Source organism: Oryza sativa, chromosome 1 (assembly GCF_034140825.1).
Source record: "Oryza sativa Japonica Group chromosome 1, ASM3414082v1".
Classification (NCBI taxonomy): domain Eukaryota; kingdom Viridiplantae; phylum Streptophyta; class Magnoliopsida; order Poales; family Poaceae; genus Oryza; species Oryza sativa.
This window is the reverse complement of record NC_089035.1, coordinates 35,209,499-35,232,792: the sequence shown is the minus strand read 5'-3', so window position 1 is coordinate 35,232,792 and position 23,294 is coordinate 35,209,499. Positions and strand designations below refer to the sequence as shown.

The window sequence follows — 23,294 nt, the reverse complement described above, 5'->3', positions numbered from 1 at the left end:
CAGAGCAGTACAATAGCAGGCTATTAGCCAGCTATAAATATATTTTAATAAGATAAAAGATGAGAGAGAAGAGCAGTGAGTTATAAATCTGTAGCCAGCTACAGCGCGGACTCCAAAATATAATGTGTGTATGACAGGTGGGACCATATATTAATAGTATAGTAAGCAACTATTGTATGAATTGGCTATTAGATTGGCTATAGATGAATTGGAGCTAGTAGTGGGCTACACGGTTAAACTTGCTCTCATTCACTCGCTGGATCGCCGATTATTAGCTAGGATCACACCGGCTACTCCTACTCCTGGACGCTCTTCAATGCGGCCGAGCCGTGGCACAGTAGTAGTACTGATCCCACTCCACCACGCTAGCCGCATGCAGCAATATCGCGGAGGAGGGAGGGAGAAGAACCCGACCGGGGCAAAACCGCAGCTTGAATGCGTGCATGGGCGATTGGTTGCGAGGCCAGAGCCGAGCGGATAGATTGATGGTCGCTGCTGCCATGTGTGCGCGCGCGTCTACTTTGAATGCGGCATCAATGCGGGGGCGGCAAGGCGCCACAGTCTGGCCGCGAGTGGGGACTGGGGACTGGGAAAGAACTGGGTACAGCGCCTTCGCGGGGGCCTTAAATTCTGCTCGGAAATTCAGTTGGAGGGAGATCGGAGCGGAATCTGGGCAAGCTCTTGTTTGGGGAGAAAAGTTTTAGCTTCCTTAAACATCAATAGCTAACATAATCTCTTTTTTTAGAGTGGAAACTGAGATGACACAAAGGGGCAACAAAGTTAAAATATATAGAGAGAGAGACACTGAGACAAGCAAAAACTAGCTAAAATCTAGAAAATGAATTAAGAGTCAGGGAAAAGCTAACATTTTTAGGGCCTGTTAGGTTTCCAGGGACTTATTCCAAGTTCATGTCACATCGGATATTTGGATACTAATTTGGAGTATTAAACATACACTAATTACAAAACACATTCCATATCCTTGGACTAATTCACGAGACGAATCTTTTGAGTCTAATTATGTCATGATTTTGACAATGTGATGCTACAGTAAACTTTTTATAATTATAGATTAATTAGGCTTAAAAAATTCGTCTCGCGGATTAGCTCTCATTTATGAAATTAGTTTTTTATTAGTTTATGTTTAATACTCCAAATTAGCGTCCAAACATCCGATGTGACATGGGCTAAAAAGTTTTAGCCCCATCTAAACACCCCCTTAGGGGGTGTTTGGGAACTAGGGACTAAATTTAGTCCCTCTCACAGAAGTATAAGTCCCTATAGTAGGGACTTATATTTTTGTGAGAGGGCCACTTTAGTCCCTTCAACCAAACACCACCTTAACTTCTCAATCTCAAGCTTTCCCAAACAAACAAGGCTGGGTCTCTGTCTTCTCGCCTCCGCTGGCAGCATTGATGGGCCGTCATTGGGAAGGTGAAGGCTATTGAAGGTGGTGGTAGACTGGGTAGTGGCAGAAGTGAGCCTAGAACTGATGAAGGTTGCATGCATGGCATGCTGCCGTGACCGTGAGGAAGAGATGGCTCGCCGTGCAGTGCAGGAGGTAGCTAGCTGGACTTGTGCTGTGTTGGGAGGCCATATGCTGATGTGCATCACTCATCAGTTGAGTGGAGTTCTGTTTCAGAGCAGAAGGGAGAAAGATTGTATTGCTGCCGCTTTTCCGGTAAAGAGAAGGAACTGTCACGCTTATGTTGGAGGTTGCCCAGCCTGGGCCCTGGGTACCATTCTCCATTGGTGCCCTGACCCTCTTTTACTCTGGGGTTTCAGCCTGAAATAACACGGCTCCTGACACAACACGTGGCCACCTCTAAGGAGCACATGTGCTTTCTCCAAACAGCAAAACACATAATAGCAAATGCAACTGATAACAAAATTTCAAAGGCAGCTACATAAATATCATTTGTGAACGCCAACTATACACCAAAAACACAGTTGGCCTGTGCCCTGCTGGATACTTGCACCTCTGACTTCAGGTGCATTACATTTTGGTTGAGTATACCTTTGGGTGTAGACGTCTGGAGTCGTTTACTTCCATCATGTTTTAAAAAAACGGCGTATTACATCTGCCCTGCATCGACGTCCTCGTTCTCATCCTTGTCGCTGCTCTCAGCACTGGCCATTGCCATCATCATCATCTTCTTCATCTTCATCATCATTGTCGTCATCGAGGTCTGATTCTCCATCAATTGAGCTCGAGTCTTTCTGATCACCATTTTCCTTCAAATCAAGGATGCTGTCCTTTGCCGTCTCGCTGTTCATCAAGTCATCTAGGTCCTCTTCAGCAATGTTGCTTTCAAGTTCGATCTGGTTTACTTTAACACTAGGAAACTCCAAGGGCTTATCAGGATAATCACTGAAGAAATTGTTAAGGACCATGAATTTGAACGTGTGGAGAAGCCTATGCCTGTCCCTCTTGACATCCGAACTAAGAAGTTTCTGCAAGAGGGTTGGCTCCCTGCTCTTGAGCACTGCCCCATCATCACAATGAGTTTGGTTCCGTACCTTGGGTCTCTTAGACTGAAAATCATTGCGGTCATACCTTGATCTTTTGTTATCAGCACGGTTTCCAAAACGACAATCCCTGCGTTGTGTTTTCCAGTTACTTCTCCTACCATTGCCTTGATCCTCATGTTCAGATAGATAGCCAGGTGGTAGTTCAGGGAGTTCAAAACCCAATTCTTTCTGTTTTTCTAATACTTCCTTGAGTTCCTGAAATACACAAGAGAATGAACAATCACACGTAAGAGCATGAGCAACTTACATTTGCCAACATAAATAATTCATCCCCAAAAGTTCACAATCAGAATACTGTGGCAAAAGCTTCTATTTAGTTTGTTAAAAAAAATGTACTTATAGAACCATTCAAAGCTAGATCAACCCCCTCTCCCTTTGAACCTAAAGAAGATGCATGATGAATCATAGCAATAGATTGCTTTACCTGACGGCGCATTTGGGCCTCTTCATCCTTCTTCTCACCATCTGGTCGACTCTCAGACAACTTCTGCATTAAGTGGTCAGTTGATGATGCTTCTCTGATAGTCTGATGTGGACATAAAGTTGCTGAGGCCTAATAAAAAGAGGTATTTAAAGACAAACATTGACCTTATTTATGTTGACACTTGTAGGATAGTTCTTCTTGCGTGCTTCAAGCCACTGTTTAACTTCGTTTGCATCATAAATTATACGAGGCCGCCTGCAGGAACAAACTCAATTGACACTAAAAACATCACTACTCCATGAATATTTTTTAAAAAAAATCAAGACAAGAACCAGAAAACCACAACTAACAGGTAATAAAGGACCATAAAGTTTACGACATTCTGTACAACCCTGTAATTTAGTAAATGGGTTTCCTCCCTAGATTTACACACTGAATTAACTCTTTTTTTTTCTGGAAACCATCGACATGGTTTAGAAATGTAGAACAGCAGCTCGTTAGATGGAACAGAAATATAAGCGTACTAGTTGAGCAATGCATTGTTGACACGCAATAATTAGCGGTCAGCGCTACGAGTGGGAGAAGCAATAACTAAATAATCATTATTACAGATAAACCAGAATTGTGACCATCTAAGGCACATAAAAAGATTACCAATTACAATAATATTTTTAATTAAAAAAACTAGTGTCCAGTATACATACTTCCGGTGTCCTCCAGATGCTGGACTGTCATTGCGGCGTTGTCCTGATGCTGGACTTGGACTGTCACTGCTTCTGAAGTTGGATTTTGCATCTCTCCAGTTGTTGTTTCCTGACAGGCGATACATCAATTCAGCAGTTAGCTGGAAATACTGATAATCTTGTAGGTATGATGTATTAAAGGCATTCATTATCCTGCATGCAGCTAAGATGATCAAAACATGTGCACAATTCAATAATACAGAGTTATGAAACCATTGCAGCAAATAAAAACAAGATAAGTAAAACATGAAATGCTGCATGCTCACTTGACAACAGTAAGGAGTATGCGTCCCCAAAAGCAAAAGGTGATACAATGTATTGCCTATATGCTTAACCATATGGCATATATACAATATTCACTACCTCCTCCACGACCTTGATTGAAAGACCTTCCCCTTCCCCTTCCCCTTCCACCAGATGGGCCAAATTGCCTGCTATCCCTACAATCTCTTCCAGAGTTGAATCGGGCTTTCTGATCTGTTGTATTTTTCCTCTCACCATTTTCAGAGGTAAAACGAGGGATGCCATCTGGCTTGATCTTAGTGTGGTTTACCTGTTGCAGAGAAACAGAAATTGGAATACAATGCTAAGCCAAACCTGAATAGGTACAATAACGAAACACAATTGCAATAAACAATGAGGTGCAAAACCATGTCTATCCATGAGATTTTACTGATGATATGGCCATTATCTAATCGGTTCCTAATAGCTCAGTCATAGTATGCCGAAAGAACCTAGTAGGTAACATTTCACGCACATCAATATGAAAAAATATAAAGAAGCACGAGCAAAACTTGCAGATATAGTACAAAAAGGTTCAACGAACATTGCAGAAAAGAACAGAAGGTCATTTGGAATCGAGCCGACATGTGCTCATCATAGATCAGGTCAGGCAATTGTTAGAAACAGAGAGCATGACAAGTAAATTCAGTTATATCTTTCATGCTGAACATACACTATCCAGATGTAGTCAAGAGTCGTTTGCGTACTAAAAGTCTGAGAGACCGAGACATCATACTTCTGACCACATAATATGGGTTGATCTTAACTGGTCTTACTAATACCCATGAACCCACCAGGAAAAAAAATATCAGCAAGATATGATCGCATGACATATATACTGGTAAAATATGCAATTGTGGATATTTCCTCAATATAAGAATTGCACAGTCCCTAATGATCGTATAGGCTAAAAGACTACTTTTCGTTCATAGACAATCTATCGATTTCAATACACAACAGCAAAATAATTCCTCACCTCACCGCCCTTCCCAGCACTGCTATTCCGATCGTTCCCCCCACCATTCAGCATGGGTCTCGGCGCACCAGCTCCGGTACCATGGCCGCTGCCGCCACCGCTGTTGTAACCATTACCAGGGGCGCCCATCATCGGGCGGGGAGTACGGGGGCCGGCCACGCCCACGCCCACGCCACCAGGTCGAAACGCCCCGCCGCCGTTGAACCCGGCGTGCTGGACAGGGAAGGCCCCGAACTGGTTGGGGTTCGGCGGGAAACCTCCCCCGGGGAAGAAGGGGGCCTGCGGCTGCGGCTGGTGATGGTGCTGCTGGAGCGCGGCGGCGGCGAGGAAGCCGAGGCTCTGGAGCTGCTGCGCCTGGCCGAAGAGCTGCATCGCGAGGAAAGGGTTGGCCGCCGCCGCGGCGGCCATGGGGTTGGCGGCGGCGAGGTTGGGGACGGGCGGAGGGTTGAAGCCCGGGTGCATGGGGAGGGGAGGCGGGGCGGGGTCGCCGGGGCGCGGGCGGTGGGGTTGGCCGGCGTTGGGGCGGGGAGGGTGGAAGGGGCGCATGGTGGCGTCGGGGAGGGGTTGGGAGGAGGAAGCGGGGTGGGGATTTTAGGTAGGGTTTTAGGACAACCCCAACCAGGGCAGGGTAGGACCGTAGGAGACGAGCTTTTGTTCCTTCCTGGCTTCCTCTGCTCGTACGGTCTGGTGGTTCAGCTTCAGGCACGCTTTCATCACCGATTTTTCTCTTTTTTTCATCAATATTTTCCCTTTTTTTTAAGAAGACACTCACTATACATGTACACTCACCCCTAAAAAACGCACGCACGTAAATCCTACCCCTATAAGCATCTTCGAAAACTGGACCGGCACTGCGACTACAATTTTTTTTTGGGTGAAGTTTGCTTCCCTTGTCTAGTTTTTTTTTTTTTTGAAATTTGTTTGCATTCTCTACTGCAACATTTTGGATTGGATCCGAAATTACATGGTCAAATATAGAGAACATGCAGATAGCTTTTCAAAGATGAAGTCGTCTATGGCCTCTATAGAGCAACTCTAACATGTCATCGATACCTCCAATTTCGTGCATTTGCTTTCTTACGCTGGCACAGATACCCTGAATTTTATTTTATTTATTGGCTATATCAATCTACTTTATTTTATTTTGTTTTATTTTCTTAAACTCGTGTAAAGATTATCTCTTATATATTTTTAGATCATAGAATTTATTCCGGTCATTGCTTCAAAGAAGCTATGACCAATTATTATAGAGAATTTATTCCGGTCATTGCAAGTGCCAACGAGAGGACACTATCCCGAAATGCAGATCCCCGATCCCATGAACGCAGGAAAGATTTGCTCCTGCGGACCTGGAAGCCAGGAATCATGTGCAGCAAGTGCAATGAAATGATTGTGAATCGCAAACGGAACCCAGTTCCAACGTACAAATCACGTCAGTTTTTCTTCCTGGACATAACATCTCACAACAGATTAGCCAACTGATGAACAATGGCTCTGATAGGATCCGGAGGGCTATTTAATAGTATTAAACGTATATTACTGAACCCATTTAGGAGTATTAAACGTAGATTACTGACAAAACCCATTCCATAACCCCTAAACTATTTTGCGAGACGAATCTAACGAGGTATATTAATCCATGATTTGCTACAGTGATGCTACAGTAATCAGCTGCTAATTAGAGATTAATATACATCATTAGATTCGTCTCGCAAAATAGCCAGGGGTTATGGAATCGATTTTATCGGTAATCTACGTTTAATACTCCTAAATAGCAAGATTCCGGAGGGCTATTTAATAGCCCGGAGGATACAAACAAGGCCAATGACAAGTTTTAGTTATATATAAACAGTTTCAACGTAGTACCAAGAAAAGCAATATACTACTACTTCTCAATAAATAACACCTCGCAACAATCCGTCCATTCGGTGAACCAACACATTTTCACAAGTTCATGCTGAAGAACCAAAGAATGCAAATGATCTAGTCATTTGATGGGTATGCGTCTACGACCTTTTTTAATGACAATTGGGTTTAACAAGGACACCCCAATAAGGTCAAATGACAGCCAGGTGAGAACAAACCCGCAGGTTTCACCAGGGTCCCAGACAGGGTAACAGCAATGAAAAAGGGCAGCTTGCTTCAGGCAAAAAAGAACTCCAGCCCGCCTGTTTGGTATTCTGAACACTCCTTTCTCATATACAGGAAACCAGAGAGTATGAAATCCGAGATATATATATTCACTTCAATGTGCAGATTTGACACAAATATACTTCGATGCGTGTGGTACACCCGACTACCCCATGGTCCATTTAGGTTCCACGCAGTTGCAAACTGCTTCGCTTATCTGTCCACCACTATCAGCATTCATTCGAATGGATTTCTGGGCGGAAATGACCCTTGTGCGGAGTTCCTGTTACAGGAGGTCATTTAGAAACTAAGCCCTAATGCTAACTACAATAACTTGTTAGAAAGGAGCTTACAGCATGAGGGAGTCTTGTACTTGTGTTGCCATGTATGATAACCCTCCTGAAACAACAACAGAATCCGATATTGTATTAGCATTAAGAGTAGAGTATGCTTGTGTTCTTGTGCGTGAGGATCATGGAGATATAAAGGATCAGATACCCTGTGGCCCAGAGGAAATATAAGGCATGTTAGAATTATGAGGTATCCATGACTCAGTCAAGTTGGAATAATCTGTATTGACATGGGGATTTGGCAACGTTTCTTGCAGCGAGGTCAGATCCATGAACTGAAAAGGACAGAAAGAAATAGTGAATAAAGAAACAACAAAAGAAAAATAGAAGTTTGCAGCATGGAACCAACTAAGCTATTGTTAACATGTCTAAAAACAAAGATCGCAAATAAATGTCTCTAGAGTATTAGATAATTGGTCCTAGTTGTTTATTCCAAATGTCTTAAAATATGATTATATCCATTAAAAAAAAGCTAGAATCCATATTATAATTATCATGACCACAAACCACATCATAGTATAATTAATACACACCATGTTACTGGCTTCAACATCAGACTCAAATGCCATGTCAAATGGATTTGTTGATTTTGCAGGCTGAGATGGCACGATGTCCTGAAACAAAATTCAAAAGAACAGTTAAAAAGCAAAACAAACCATTTAGAAAACTGACATAATAAGGCTCCAGGTAGCGCCCCACGACAGGCATCATCATTTGTGCCCAAAGTCCCAAACCAATAGATTGTAGAAAAAAGTACTCACTGTAGGTGAATACAGACTATAACAAGATTAACAAGCAAAATAACTAAAAGGCTTACATGCAAAATTACAAGACCATTCTGTCTGTGTGCATTAATAATCTCAGCAATCCATACAGATAAAAAAAAATCCAGTCTAGCATCATCTTTCTAACAGGTTCCAAATTTCATAAATTGTCCATTCAGCAATGAGCCAACAATATCATGGTAAACTAGATACCAGGAATAAAAAGGATAAAACTATCTGTCATAAGTTGGGAAGTAACAGAAAAAATGTATATGCTTGTTCTCAATCAAAATCAAACTGTTGTAGAACAAATCAGGAAAGCTTGCAGAGCAAAGAACCTTGAATCATTGATAAAACATACCAGTTGCTGTTGAAGTGGTCCACGAAATGATGGCCCAGCCATGTCACCAGGAGAGACATTGAAACCAGGGGTTATATCCCCAGGGGTTAGTCTTTCAGGTTCACTGCTAGGCAAATCCTGTAAAATGATTCAATATGACAAATCTAGCCTTTATATAATCTCAGAGTTATTAAATCAAACATGCTCACCTGTGGACCTCTGGCTTCAGCATGTGGAACACTAGGCACATTGAAGTGATTAGGTGCTACTTGAGAGATAGTGTTAAATGTGAATGAGTCGTTGGGTGTGTTCCCAGTAGATGCACCAAAGGCATTCCAAGGCTGGAAAATAGTCAAGGAGAAATAGTCCATAGTAAACATTTGCAAGCAGAGCAAATCTCTAACAGGTCATATTCCAACTGGTGAAATACCTGTGAGGTTTCTTTGGAGACAGGGGTCTTCACCTCTTCAGCATTTAAACTCCACTGATCCATCATAAGCGGGTAACTTTGTGGAATCAAAGCATTTGGTGGCGAAGTTGGCAACATTGACTGATTAGTTCCTTTAGCAAGACTCTCACTTGGAGGGAATGCAGCTATTGCGGTGGCTACCTGAGCTTGCACGTTTGAAATGGAAGTCGGAGATACGTGTTGAGGTGTATCGAGGAAGAAAGCCCATCCTTCGTCAGCAACCAATGGGGCTGCCTGTTGACTTTGCTGAACACTAGTCGTAGGTGGCAGTTGTTGGTCAAAGCCAGCAAATAAATCTATTGACTGAGGGGTAGAGGAAATTGATGGTTCGGCTGGTTGACTTTGCTGAACACTAGTTGTAGGTGGCAGTTGTTGGTCAAAGCCAGCAAATAAATCTATTGACGGAGGGGTAGAGGAAATTGAAGGTTCCTGCAAAGGCGACAGACTCAAGAGATCATGATGGACAGGATGAGATGTAGAGGGTGCTTCGGCTTGAACAGGTGGTGAAGATGCCACGGCTTTCTGAACCACAACGTCATGCAGAGTTTCTTTAGGAACAGAATGGCTGCCTACATCAACTGCTCTATGGGGAACTGATGGAGCCTGTTGGTTAAAGCCAGCAAAAAGATCTATTGGTGCTGCAGAATTGACCGGATGTTGCATTGACTGATCAAAGAAGTCCTGATTTGTGGAAGTCGTTGGCTGTGTTGAAACCGGCGGCTTTGCTACAGAGACCATGTGAACCCTTCCATGTTGCACAGATTCCCTGGTGGGAGCAGTTTGGCTGACTGAAGAGTTTATATTGCTCTGTGAGGCATACAATTGTGCTGAATGAGCCATGGGGGGCGCAACAGACTGACGATTTACAGCAGAATTCACTGGCTTTTCTGTAGGTGCATCAGGTAAGGCACCTGAATCAACTGACTTATTAGATGCTGAGCTACCATCAAATGATCCAAAACTTCCTGAAGAACCTGTTCTCTGCACATAGAAAGATGGTATATTTATTTCAAACCACTCTACCTCAGAAGTTGGTTTTAAGTCAATGAGCATTAGCTGGAAACATATAACATGAATGGGGAGAACATTAACCTGTGATCGTCGGACTCCATTAAAATCAATTTGAGAAGTTGCATTCGGATGCCGATGGGATGGAGGATTTTCAGAAGACACATTCCTTGAATGGTGGATAGAAGGACTGCTGTACCCTGTATCCTGAGAGCTAGGAGAAAGCACATCATTTCTAATGTCACCAGTGCTTGAGGCCGAAAAATCAGAAAACCTTGACCCAGTACTCTCATTAGCAAATCGATCTTCATGCATCTGATCTCTCAAACGACCTGGACTGTATAAAAAACTGCCAAGCTTCCCATCAAAGAATGCCCTATCTGAAGGCCTTCGTGCAAGTGTGTCCACTTGTTTACCATATCGTCTATCTTCATATTGAAAATCGTAAGGTGGGCTTTGGGAATACGAATGGTAGGAGCTAGGTCTTCTAGTAAGATTTTCGCTGCTCTTTACACTCTATTCAAATATTTTGAAATCTATAGTCAGCAAATGAATGTGGAAAATAATGAAAAGTTTGAAAATAATGAAAAGGTTGCAGCATAAATAGTTTAAGGACAATAAAATATTTGGATATCAAATATCAGCAGCCATTGAGATTTATAAACTCATTACCTCACTATCATTGACTGGTTTGTCCGTGGACTTCCCACCAGCATACTTCTTGTCTACATAAACAGCTCTGATGAATTCCCTTATCCTGTCTGGATTGCTAAAACAAAACATAGCGGAATAATTATAAAGAAATGTACTAGAAGTTTCCACGGCACATGGGAATGAAAACAAACTCACCTATTGTCAGGCAACCTCATTCGTTGCCAATCCCAATCTTTTAGGTAGATATCACGTGCTCGCTGCACCCATGACCTCCATGTAAGCATATGACCAGGTCACTCTAAAGTCTAAAGAGGACAAAACAAAGTAATTCCCGGAATTACCTGGTTCCCTCCCTGTTCAAGAGACCGCACTTCTTGAGTAGTGAATTTAGCCATTGACACTGACTTGACACGGTGGGTAAACTCCCGGCTGTTTTAACACATAAAAAAAAGAGATTACTACTCCTATCAAATACCAACAGTATAGCAACAATGTATATTAGATTAATGCAGTGGTAAGACGTGGGTCAGTGGTCCAAATCCGATTAAGTACTTCTCTGCCAAATTCATTCACTTCTTTCTTTATTTTTGAAAATTATTTTTTAAACCAGTCAAACCCTAACAACACGTGTTTCAAGAATGAAAGACAGATTCATCACCACCTTTTTTCTCATAGCCGCAATAATAATGGAAACTAAGTAACGGGGTCCTCCCACAAAAACTATGGAATGGGTTAACATTATGATGGGCCAACCCATCCTAGGATAATCGAAATCCTTGAGCTAAACATGCCACGGAGTCGCAAATAATGAAATAGAAAATTCCATATATGGAGTGACATTAGCTGAATAAACAACTGTGAATCTGTGATATTAGATTGTGAACTATTTGTAAGAAATGGACCATAAATAATGCTTTATATTTCCCCATGCCATACATTCTTAGCATCAGATACCACAACACACATCTTCTTGCAAGTATCATTGCTCAATAGATAAGTGAACACAAATTTTCTTGCATGAGCAAAAGCTGAATAGACCTTCATTAACTCTAAACTAGAACGAAGAAGGAAATCAGCTGAGGACCAGAAATTGGCATGTACGACAAGATAAATGGAACAAAATACTTACTGTATTCCACTGCATGACAAGCATATGAAGGTCCAGAAATTGGTACATACATATTGTGGCCCCTGCAACAAAACAATTATGTGCTTCAGTTAACATAATAAATACAATGACATCTGAGTTCACTTAGAAGTGCAACTAAAAGAAAACATGGTGCTGAACCGCTGGTCATATTTTGTGAACCATTGCAAAAATAGGGCACAAACAATTGTTAAACAATTTCAGAGGCACTTGGGAGTATTACCACACTGTTGCGGAGGCACTTGCTGACATGTACTCCCTCCGTCCCCAAATAAATCAACTTCTATGTTTGAATTTTGTCCCAAAATAAACCAATTTCTATCTTCTTACCTACCACCAGTTCGCAAATCAAGAAATTTTATCCTTTAAATACCCCTCACCTACCCATCCATCAATACAACTTTCCTATTAATTAGGGACATTTTGGTATTTTGCCTTCCTCCTTAATTTCATCTTGGAATGCTAGGGTTTGAAATTTTGTGGGATGGAGGGAGTAGAGTATTAAAAGTTCAGCGGCTCATATTTCAGCCAACTTAGCGACTAGATATCAAATACAAACAACTGTGCATGAAGTAATGAAATTCACGAGCCAATAAAACTCAGGAGCCAAGAACTACCTTCCCTATTGATTAACCAATCATATAACATATAAAACCAAACTAACCACAGCTAATAGCAACGGATTCACTATTCTCAGATGTCATCCCTGTATCAGAAACGAACGAGCCGCCCTATCATCATCCAACCAACATTGAAGCTTAAACATACGGACGAACCAAAAGTTCACACCAGAGACAAATGGATTTCATAAATCTGCGCTAACTGCAGAACACTACAACCCAGCAGACCAATTCCACGCTCTACCATGCAACGATCCGGGAACGAAATGAACCACCAATCAAGCTTCTCAGCAACAAACGCAAGCAGGAGGCGGAGGAGATTATTACCACACTGTTGCAATTGATGCACTTGCGATTGGGCGGCAGCTTCATGAGCCCACGGATGATCTTCTCGTTCCTCTCCTCCTCCCTCCGGCTCCCCATCCCCCACCGTGAGAGAAAGAAATCAAAATCCCCCCGAAAATTTCACCCCACAAATCGCAGCGAAAACTGAGAGCCTTCGCTGGCTCGGCCCCCGAAATCGGTGAACCCTAGCTCGATTGGGGCCTCGCGGGGCTGCGATTCGGGCGCTGGTTGGGGGGGGATTGGAGGTTGGGTGGGCTAGGGTTTACTGGAGAGGAGGAGGAGGAGTGGGCAAAAATGGGAATGGCTGCGGCGACGGCGAGTCTCTGGAGAGAGGAGGAATGGGAGAAGGAAAGGCGACGCGAAAAAAAAAAGAAAAGAAAAAAAAAAGGCGTTTGGGATTAGTGGCTGCCTGGAAGCCGACGGGTCGGGTGTTTTTTTTTTCCTTCTTTTTTTGGGGATTAACTTTGGAGTTTTTTAACGGCAAGCTTTTGGTTGTTGCTTTCCTCGTCGTCGGCGTCGGCGTCGAGTCGAGTTGGATGGAGTTGGACGCGTCGCGACGTGGATGGATGGTGGATTGATTTGCTGCGATTGAGTAACGGTCTGATGCCGCATTTTCCTCTGCCCTTCTCTCTTCTTACTGTACTCATTATTTTTTCTCAAGAATCTGCCTCGTTGTGCATGTCGGATTGTCGGCTGTGACTGTCTCTGTGACCGCACCTCTACGTTGTGAGAGCATATGCAATGGGTAACTCCAGCTAGTAGCTTCGCTCACAGCGTCACCGTTCCGTCTATGAGTCATGCTCCTGAAGGAACGCGTGACCCCAACAGGGGAACGCGCCCCTCTGGCTCCTCGACTACTCTTTTGAGACACGGCTCGAGTGGTGCCCCGTTCCTCACCTCCTTTCTCTATATTTTCCCTTCTTGCCCCTCTCACCTCGGCATGGTGAGGCGGAGCAGGCGACGGATGCAAGGTAGAACCAGAGGTGTCATGGCGGTCGGAGTTAGCAGTGGGCGCGGTGGGGCAGAATCGAAGGCATTGCGGTGGTCGGAGCCGGAGGTGGGCGCGGGAGTCGCGGTGGTCAGAGCTGGCGGCGGGCGCGATGGGGCGGATATGGAGGCGTCGCGGTTGGGCGGAGCCGTCCGGCGGCAGGAGCGGTGGGGTAGAGTCGACGGCGCCGTGGTGGGGCGGAGTTAGCAGCATCGTAGTGGAATGGAACTGGAGACGGCGCAAAGCGGAGAGATCTGATCGCCGGAGTGGTGGACGGCAGCGGCACGAGGTGGGGAAGTCAGCGATGGCGACGGGCAGAGGGAGAGCGACGAGCGAGAGGTAGGTGAGAGAGAGACGGGCGGCGAAGAAAAAAAGAGGGGAGAAGTGGATGATCAGTGGATGGGCTGAGAAAATAGCTAGGGGTAGGGGAGGAAAAACATACATGTGGCTTCGTGGGCTAGGATAGGACCGTTGTGGGCTAGATTATCTCTACCTTGTTGCCTCAGATTTGGTAGGGCTGGTTGGAGTACTTTTCATTGGGTGCCTTAGCCCATATGACCCACATGAGGATATTGCTAGGAGTGGCTTACATGGTAAGTGCCCTAAATTTTAAAAAGCATTTTTTTTCAAAGGAGGATTTACCAAAGCATTTAGTCACAGCAAATCAGTACTAGTAGTAGTAAGCACGATCGGATTGCGCAAATCTCTGAGTTTTTCACTGAAACTCGAAACGAAACCAGGTTTCGCTGCCGAACCCGAACGGCAGCTCGATCGGCGTCCGTGCCACTGCCCCCGACATAGAGAACAGAGGGGCAGAATGAATGCTCGTCTGCCTCAGCGAGTCGGTTGTTCACTCGTCAGGACGACGTGAACATGCGCTGGTAGTCCCAACTTGGGCGTGCCAGTTGCTGAGGACGTCTTATCGTCTTCCCCAACTGGATCACACGGATTTCTCTGCACAAAAACACAATCCAGTTCGAACCAACCAACCAGCAGCCCTGCCCCTGCTTCTCTTCTTTCTCTTGCCCATGGCCGCTGCTGCTGCCTTCTTCTGCGCCCTGCTGTTCATCTCCGTGCAGCACGGCGTTCTCGGTGGCTACACGAGGAATGATTTCCCTGCTGATTTCGTCTTTGGAGCCGCCACCTCGGCGTACCAGGTAACGGCTATGATTCTATCTCAACTGAATTTTTGCTTTGCTCGGTTGGTTTTCTGCGAGCTTTGAGTTTTTTTCGCTGTGCCTTTTGTTGTGCATGCGGCAGTATGAGGGCGCTGCCGCAGAGGATGGCAGGGGCGCTAGCATCTGGGACACGTTCACTCATGCAGGTCAGTCGTTTTTGCTCCCTGGAAGCTGAAGTGCTGAACACAGTCACACGCGCGGGCGTGGGACACTGTTGTTGTTCATCATCTTTTCATGGCTGCTTCATGCTCATACACAAATACACAATCGAGCTAACCAGGATCACGTACCATTCTAAAAGCAAATGCTGAAAAATAAACTTCAACGAAAAAACCCCAAAATCAACTTCAAATTTAAGGATGAAAATTCAAATTTTGGCTGATAAGCATAAATAAATAGTGGCACTAAAACTGAATAGTGACAGTATTTTCATATGTGCAATCAGGGAAAATGAAGGACAAAAGTACAGGCGATGTTGCCTCAGATGGGTACCACAAATACAAGGTACACGATTTAATTTCTTAGGTGGAGTAGAAGCTAGGTTTGACTTCGGAAGATTGCCCTTTTATATATTTTCCTTGTCTTGCTTACATGTGAATGAGTCTCGCCATTGTAGCAAAATGTTGTGTTTTTGCAATATTTTTCCTGAAGAAGGAACTAAACATAGGAACAAGGTTCCTCGAGTTCCACTTTGAATGTTTCACCTTTTTCTTCTTTCTGGTAGAACTTAAGGTTGTGTTTAGTTCACACCAAATTTGGAAATTTGGTTAAAATTGGAACGATGTGACAGAAAATTTAGAAGTTTGTGTGTGTAGGAAAGTTTTGATGTGATGGAAAAGTTGGAAGTTTGAAGAAAAATTTTACAACTAAACACAGCCTAAGTTGAGAACTTTGGCTTGTAATAATTTTGCTTGCCTGATTTTTTAGGGTGATGTCAAGCTCATGACTGAAACTGGCCTAGAGGCATATAGGTTTTCCATCTCCTGGTCAAGGCTTATCCCAAGTACAGCCATTTCTACTCAAAATTTAACTCTTGTTAACAAAGAAGTAGTTCCTTGTTGCTTAGTTGTGATATGCAGGTGGAAGGGGAGCTGTCAACCAACAGGGGCTCAAGTACTACAATAACATTATAGATGAGCTAACAAAACGAGGTAATTTTTGCAAATTCTTTTTCAGGTTACTTATATTACAGAGCATTACATGTTGTATTGATAAAACATAATTGTGTTTAAACAATGAACTATATTAGCAAGCACAAAAAAGAAAGAAGAAGAAAAAAGAGGTTGCTCGAGCAAAACCTGCACTAGGACGAACTTCGTTTCCTTGACAGTTTTATGGATGGATTCAGTCAGCCGCACTCCTTCCTTTTGAAAAGTGACGCTTTGCGTCTTCGGCATTAAATTGTGAAGCGTTGCCCTGCCATAATGTGATGTGTTTCCACTTTCCAATGCCAATAAAAAGTAGCCCGTCTAATGGTATTTAACATCCATAAAACATCCAAATAAAATGCGTCCCAAGTAGAAATATCACAAGTACTGCCACGACCTGGGCCGGTGCTCCAGCTTGCTTGGTGAACACTGACTTACTAAAGACCGGAATCGACCAATGTGACATTGACTATCTCATGAATATTGATTGCTCGGCTTTCTTCAGGAATTCAAGTCCATGTCATGCTTTACCATCTGGATCTCCCGCAAGCTTTGGAAGATGAGTATGCTGGATGGTTAAGCCCTAGAATTGTGTAAGATTCAGGAACCATCTATATATATATATGACTATACTGGTAGTGATTATACTTGAAGCTTACAACTAGTTGGAGTAGATCAATTCTGGACTGCTGATCAGTAACAATGGCACAATGCAGGGAGGATTTTACTGCTTATGCGGATGTGTGCTTCAGGGAATTTGGTGATAGAGTTTCGCACTGGACTATTTTGGCTGAACCTAATGTCGCTGCACTTGGAGGTTATGACACAGGAGAATTCGCTCCAGGACGTTGCTCTGATCCTTTTGGAGTGACCAAATGTACAGTGGGGAATTCCAGTGTGGAACCATATGTAGCAGCTCACAATATGATACTAACACATGCAGCTGTTGTTAGACTGTACAGAGAAAAATATCAAGTAAGTAATAATGTGCTTAAAATTATCGGTAGTGTGTATTTCTAACCGCACTTATATTCTCCGCAATCAATACCAAGGCTCAGTTCCATTCTTCAACTCCAAACTTCAACTTCCTCGTTTTTCGTTAGCATGCTTTTCAAATTGTTAAATTGTGCATTATTGGCCAATCTTCTGGTAAGCCAATCCTAGAAGTTAAGGGAGAATCTAGGATTTGTTAGGGTTAGTGCGTTATTTTTTTTTAAAAAAAATCTATATAGAAGTTGTTAAAAAACCATATAAATCCATTTTTTAAATTTATAATAGTCAATACTTAATTAATCATGTGCTAACGAGGTTTCTCGTTTTGCGTGCCATAAAAATCCATCTTCAAAACTGGAGATCGAACGGGGCCTAAGACACTAAGCAAGTATGCTATCAATACGATTTTTAGTGAGGTCAGATATTTGCCTCTAGTGTGAGCTTTTCAAAGGGCCGCATTTGTGAGAGTATGTGTGTGTTTTAAGTCATTAAGTGCAATCCTAAAAAAGTTGAAAGGATTTATTTTATTATTCCTCTTATTTTCTTATTTTCTTCCTATTATTCCTCTTATCTAAATTTCTCAAAGTGTTTTGCAACTTTCTTTCATGTAGACTCTGCAAAAGGGGATTGTTGGTATAAACGTTCTTTCCTTGTGGAGTTATCCATTAACAGACTCCACTGCGGATCTGCAAGCAGCTCAAAGATACAAGGATTTCACGTACGGATGGTATGATCGATGTTGTAACTCTTTATCTTCACACTGAACTAGCGGACTGCACAATTTTACACGAAGCTAGATTTTCTCTCTTTTTTTTCCCAAGTTAACGTAGCAATTTCTAGAAATGAACCTAGTGGTTCCTTTTAGCTCCCTCTTTGTAATGGATACTAGATATTTGACATAGACATGAATATAAGCTCACCGTTGAACTTAGAGGATAAACAACTACTCTTGTTTGTAGGATACTGCACCCATTGGTATTTGGAGATTACCCACAAGTAATGAAGAAAGCTATCGGTTCTCGTCTTCCATCCTTCAGCAAAGTCCAAACTGAACTAGTCAAGGGTACTCTAGATTTCATTGGAGTAAATCACTACTTTTCTCTCTATGTGAGCGATCTCCCTTTGGCAAAAGGAGTTCGAGACTTCATTGCTGATCGATCAGTAAGCTGCAGAGGTTGGCCAGTTTTCTATTTAATTATGCACATAAATTTGTAGCCTAGGAGTGTGTAGCTTGATTCCTTTATAGGGACGGCCCATGAAGATGAAGGTAGACAAAAGAAAATAAATCAAAACAAAATGATAATGCACGTCATATCTTTTATGATGTGATGATAGATTATCTTTTTCATATATGCTGAATAACTTTGTAAAGTCATCCAATGATGATTCTGAAGATGATTCTACAAGTTATTAGATGTACTGTATAGCTTATCATTTGTTTCTCGGTGTTTTCTTATGCAGCTTCTAAAACGGATCCATCGTCGGGGCAGGTAAGTTAATTTGGTCATCAGTAAGGTTATTGAGATACATTGTTGCCTTTTGACTTTAGGTTAAGGTTTATTGCAAGGGGTAAGGTTTATGATAAACAGGAAAGGTGGTAGGTTAAGGTTTATTGCAAGGGGTAAGGTTTATTGCACAAACAATGGTGGCGTCACATTCTAGGAGAAGATGCTACATAGGATTTTTCTTTTTGTGACGTGGAAAAGATATAGAAGTATGCCGTCTGTTGATTAAGTCTAATATACGGCTTAATGCTATATATATATATTTTTAAAAGAGGGCAAAAACTTTGCCTCGTATATATGGATAGAATAGGGTGAAAAAAATACAGATTGATATTTACATGGCTTCATCAAAACGAGGCCAGAGATTAATGCTATATAATTATTATACATGTCATCTATAGGGTGAAATAATTGATTATACAGATCTATTATAGAAAACTAAACATCATTGTATCGGTTGTATATATATGTCATCTAAATCTGACATGAAAAAAATTAGACAGTAACGGTCTAAAACCACTATTTATGCTCTTATCCATTATTCTTTTAAAGATAAAGCGAGGGACAAAAATAAAGTAAATTCGAATATCATTACTAAGACACTCTTGGAATTATGTGGTTCGTCCTGTTGGCAGTGACTCATCACTCATATATCTCCTCTCTTTATTGGCTGCAGCAAGCCCCAACGCGGTCTATGGGTGATCCACACGGATTACAACTAATGCTACAGCACCTGAAAGAGTCCTATGGTGACTTGCCAATTTATGTCCAGGAGAATGGAAAGTACAGTTTCTGTTTCCCGTAGAGTAATCAGAACGAGCAGCACATACTGTTTCTCACTTAGTTTTATGGAGTCAATTCATCCTAGTAGATCACCTGCTAATTAAGAATCTCTTGACTAATGAATAATTCGCTGTGAGCAAGTTTGCTGCCTTCAAGGTTAAAGCTCGATCTCCTTCCTGTTTTTTCAGGGAAGGCATCTAGCAATGACAGTCTCGACGACACTGACAGGGTGGATTACATAAAGGGCTACATAGAGGGCGTCCTGAATGCGACCAGGTGATCCAAAACTCAGAGCCCAAAACCACATGAAAATTAAAATTTCAGACGCCGGATGGTTCAGCTCAAATGCTCAATCCACCATCTTGATTCTTGAATAAGACCTATTGTCTGATGATACATGTTCTGATTGATTTTGCTTTGCTGTGCGTGCATATGCAGGAACGGGGTTAATGCGAGAGGCTACTTCGCTTGGTTCTTCGTGGACATGTTCGAGCTCTTGTCCGGATACCAGACGCGATACGGCCTCTACCGCGTGGATTTCGACGACGCGGCGCTGCCGCGGCGAGCGAAGCGTTCTGCTCGCTGGTACCGTGACTTCCTCAAGAGCAAGCGGCAACCGCTGCAGATTGCTCAGCAGTGAGGTTTCACGCAACGGTCTCGCTGTCGCTGCGATCTTTGAGGAGGATGCACTAGTGGTGGCAAGGGGATATGGTTTTAATTATGAGGTCTTGTGTTTAATCGTCAACACGTTTATAATTTCTTTTTAAAAGTTGTTTGGAGAAACGTCTCCCTCCAAATCTCAAAAAAAAAAGAGGATGCACGGATTGGTTGATCAAGAAATTGCTCGTGCTCGGTGACAGGAAATCATGTTTTGCCTAACATTGATAAGAGCACTAAGATCACGGGGGATCTAATGGGGGAGCGATCAACCCACCCCTCCCCCTATACACCTCTCTATTTTTTTCCTTCCATCACAAAATTAAAAAAAAACACAAAGTTAGTAAAAAAAATTAGAAAAAAAAATCTAATAGTCTCATTTATGTGCATAGACTTTATACCATAAACTTTGCACGCATAAACTTTATGTATAAAAATATTTTATATATAAAATATTTGAATCCGAATTTGAATTTGAATCGGGTATATAAACTTTTGACTTATAAATATTTGCTCTACAAACTTTAGGTGGATAAACTTTAGATGTGTAAACTTTAGGTGCATAAACTTACTAAAAGAGGAAAATATAAAATATTTGAATTTGAATTTAAATTTGAATTGGGTATATAAACTTTTGACTTATAAACATTTGCTTTATAAACTTTAGGTGTATAGATTTACTAAAAGAGGAAAAGAAAAAAAAACCCGATCGCTGGCCGCGATTGATCGCGCGTTAGCCTTCTCGAAGATCATGCGTGTTATGGTATAGAATCCGAAGATACAAAACATTAGTACTCCATTCGTTTTAGGTTATAATGCGTTTTGAATTTGGTCAAAATCAAACTGTTTTAAGTTTAACCAAATTTGTAGAAAAATGTACTAACATTTTCAACCCAAGACAAATTTATTATGAAAATATATTCAAATATTGATTTGTTAAAACTAATTTAGTATTATAAGTATGATTATATTTGTCTATAAACTTAGTTAAATTTGAAATAGTTTGACTTTGACCAAAGTCAAAATATCTTATAACCTGAAATGGAGGAAGTAGTATTACTCATTATCTAAATATTGTATTGGGTGAGTCTAATTTGAGCTAGTTCTCAGTTAAAGAATGATGTTTTTTTCTACTAGTTCATAGCAAATAAACCCTTCACTCAATCTTAAGTTGAGAAATAGCTTAAGAACGAGTTGAACTTGGCTGATATGGCTGGTTGCAAATCCATATCGGATGAAATGGGCTGAATGAGCTACTAACACACGCGGAGGGCGCAATTTTTGACAAGCGATGTTGAGGTGGGTGGGTTTTTTTAAAAACAAAATAGGTTATGGGCATAATCTTAAAATAAGGATAATAATTATGGTGGTTTATACAATTTTTCGTTGTTTTTATTCTATCCATGCTCATCCATCTAATCAAATAAGAAACTGGATTATACTGTCCATTCAACCAAACAAAAAATTAACCACCATACCTTATCCCTAAAAATATAAATAGCTATAGCCCATCCATTCTTGACTACAAATCAAATACATCTTAAGTCTATTTAATAAAAAAATAAATAATAATTATATAATTTTTTATCAAATTGTATGGCAAAGATGTCATATATTGCATACTTTTTTTTAATAAGGAAAGGGTCAAATTCATTACTTGTGTGCTTCAGTTCACATAATAGATACAATGACTTTCAATATCACTTAGAAGCCCAACTAAAATAAGAGAAAATTTCGTATATATCCCTGAAACTTTGTCTAATTCCTTCTATGTCACTGAATTTTGCTAATTCCCTTGTATACATTTGAATTTTAATTTAGATCCTTCCATACCATTTCCAATAGTTGACCAATTCTTATGAAAAAAAATCCATTGTACCTTATGGTATGAAAAATATATAAATTTTTGGAGTATAGAAATTTGTTGTATGAGACTTTTATATCCATGAGTTTCTAATGTGAAATATTATTTATAAAAAAATTATTTTCAGATATGACATAAAAGATTTATATTTATTTTTAATATTTAAAATTGTATATGTAGCTTATTTTCTATAGTAGTACAACATATTTGAATCTATTTATACGCTACAGTAAAATAATTTGATAACAAATAAATTAATATTATTTTTTATGTCATATCTGTAAATAAATTTTATGATAAATAATATCTCGCACAACAAACTCACATATATAAGAGTCTTATATAACAAATTTTTACCCTCCAACAATATATTCTATAATTTTATATGTTTGAGTTACACCAAAGGACAAAATGGTTTTTTTATAGAAATTTAACGGTCAACTAACGAAAAAAATATGATAAAAAATCTAAACTAAAACTAGAGAATGAGTAAAATTCATGGATACAAGGGTACAAGGAGAATTTTCTCAAAATAAAACATGGTGCTGAAATGCTGAATGACAAGCGTTAATTAGTACGATGATTCTTCAATTAATTACACAGCTCTAGTGTGTAAAAGGAACTACGAAACGAAAAACTATTGTGTCAGAACTCAGAAGTTAAGTTGTAATCGCTATCATCCAATCAATAGGTAATAGAGACAGAATCCCTACTCCAGTTGTCATCACTGTATCAGAAACGAACGTGCAGCCGTATCATCATCCAACCAACAGCTGAAGCCTAAACACACAACCGAACCAAAATTTCACTCACACCAGAGACAAAGATTTAACAAATTTGCTCAACTACCGATCGAATGAGTCTGCAGTACAGTAATATTCTTCAACTTGGATCATTGACATATAGATCTGTTGGTTATAAGCTCATATATCAACAGCTTAAAACTAGAGGATTAGTATTGTAAAGGACGTGTTTCCCTACCGAACACTGCCATCCAGCAGACCAATTTGCAACGATCCAGGAACGAAATGAGCCACCAATCAAAGCTTAGTAATTCGGCTGTAAACCGGCCTGTCCCTCCTGTGCACAGCAAGTGCTTGGAGCACGACCAGCTTGCGCAATGCTCGTTTACCTGAGAAACGCTCAGGAGTTTTTCGGCTAACTCCAAAAGGTAGTGGGCTAGATGATTTGGATTCGAAATCTCACCCCTTCTAATTATTTGATATTAGATTCTTCCCTAATATTTACGTTCTTTTTTCAATGCTCGTTTACCTCGGTGAGACGCCCGTGCCATCGCCGCAAATCGGTGAGACGTCCGTGCCACCGCCTCGCCATCGCTGCAATCGCGCTGGACCAACCATCGTCTAGCACCAACTAGGCAACTACCAACTGAT

The 23,294-nt window shown here is 41.3% G+C and overlaps 3 protein-coding genes across 6 annotated transcripts; 1 reads left to right on the top strand and 2 right to left on the bottom strand.

Annotated features, from left to right (window-relative positions):
* Nucleotides 1-1,864: 1,864 nt before the first annotated feature.
* LOC125752050 (uncharacterized) lies at nt 1,865-5,543 on the bottom strand. The gene is made up of 6 exons (NM_001409181.1): nt 4,958-5,543; nt 4,063-4,252; nt 3,661-3,769; nt 3,121-3,211; nt 2,957-3,019; nt 1,865-2,727 (listed from the first exon to the last, which is right to left on the bottom strand). Exons 1-6 carry the CDS (start codon nt 5,501-5,503, stop codon nt 2,125-2,127), a joined length of 1,602 nt encoding a protein of 533 aa, NP_001396110.1. The 5' UTR covers nt 5,504-5,543; the 3' UTR covers nt 1,865-2,124.
* A 1,225-nt stretch (nt 5,544-6,768) lies between these two features.
* On the bottom strand, nt 6,769-13,187 carry LOC4327594 (uncharacterized). Of its 2 annotated transcripts, none has more exons than NM_001409140.1 (13): nt 12,767-13,187; nt 11,802-11,863; nt 11,014-11,101; nt 10,868-10,929; nt 10,691-10,787; nt 10,103-10,534; nt 8,972-9,991; nt 8,751-8,882; nt 8,563-8,679; nt 7,971-8,051; nt 7,586-7,712; nt 7,441-7,486; nt 6,769-7,370 (listed from the first exon to the last, which is right to left on the bottom strand). In NM_001409140.1, exons 1-13 carry the CDS (start codon nt 12,860-12,862, stop codon nt 7,325-7,327), a joined length of 2,406 nt encoding a protein of 801 aa, NP_001396069.1. In that variant the 5' UTR covers nt 12,863-13,187; the 3' UTR covers nt 6,769-7,324. The 2 variants fall into 2 exon arrangements, with proteins under 2 accessions (NP_001396069.1, XP_066163160.1); XM_066307063.1 differs by having other exon boundaries at nt 6,818-7,370; nt 10,868-10,942; nt 12,767-13,101.
* A 1,400-nt stretch (nt 13,188-14,587) lies between these two features.
* LOC4327593 (beta-glucosidase 3-like) lies at nt 14,588-20,219 on the top strand. Of its 3 annotated transcripts, none has more exons than XR_010739013.1 (13): nt 14,588-14,929; nt 15,033-15,096; nt 15,396-15,454; nt 15,878-15,953; nt 16,030-16,101; nt 16,604-16,691; nt 16,815-17,073; nt 17,703-17,818; nt 18,051-18,265; nt 18,553-18,581; nt 19,273-19,379; nt 19,568-19,655; nt 19,818-20,219. XR_010739013.1 is itself a non-coding variant. In XM_066307060.1 (13 exons), exons 1-13 carry the CDS (start codon nt 14,594-14,596, stop codon nt 20,017-20,019), a joined length of 1,707 nt encoding a protein of 568 aa, XP_066163157.1. In that variant the 5' UTR covers nt 14,593; the 3' UTR covers nt 20,020-20,219. The 3 variants fall into 3 exon arrangements, 2 of the variants coding, with proteins under 2 accessions (XP_066163157.1, NP_001396725.1); XM_066307060.1 differs by having other exon boundaries at nt 14,593-14,929; nt 19,273-19,376; nt 19,569-19,655; NM_001409796.1 differs by having other exon boundaries at nt 14,719-14,929; nt 19,273-19,375; nt 19,818-20,180.
* Nucleotides 20,220-23,294: the final 3,075 nt, after the last annotated feature.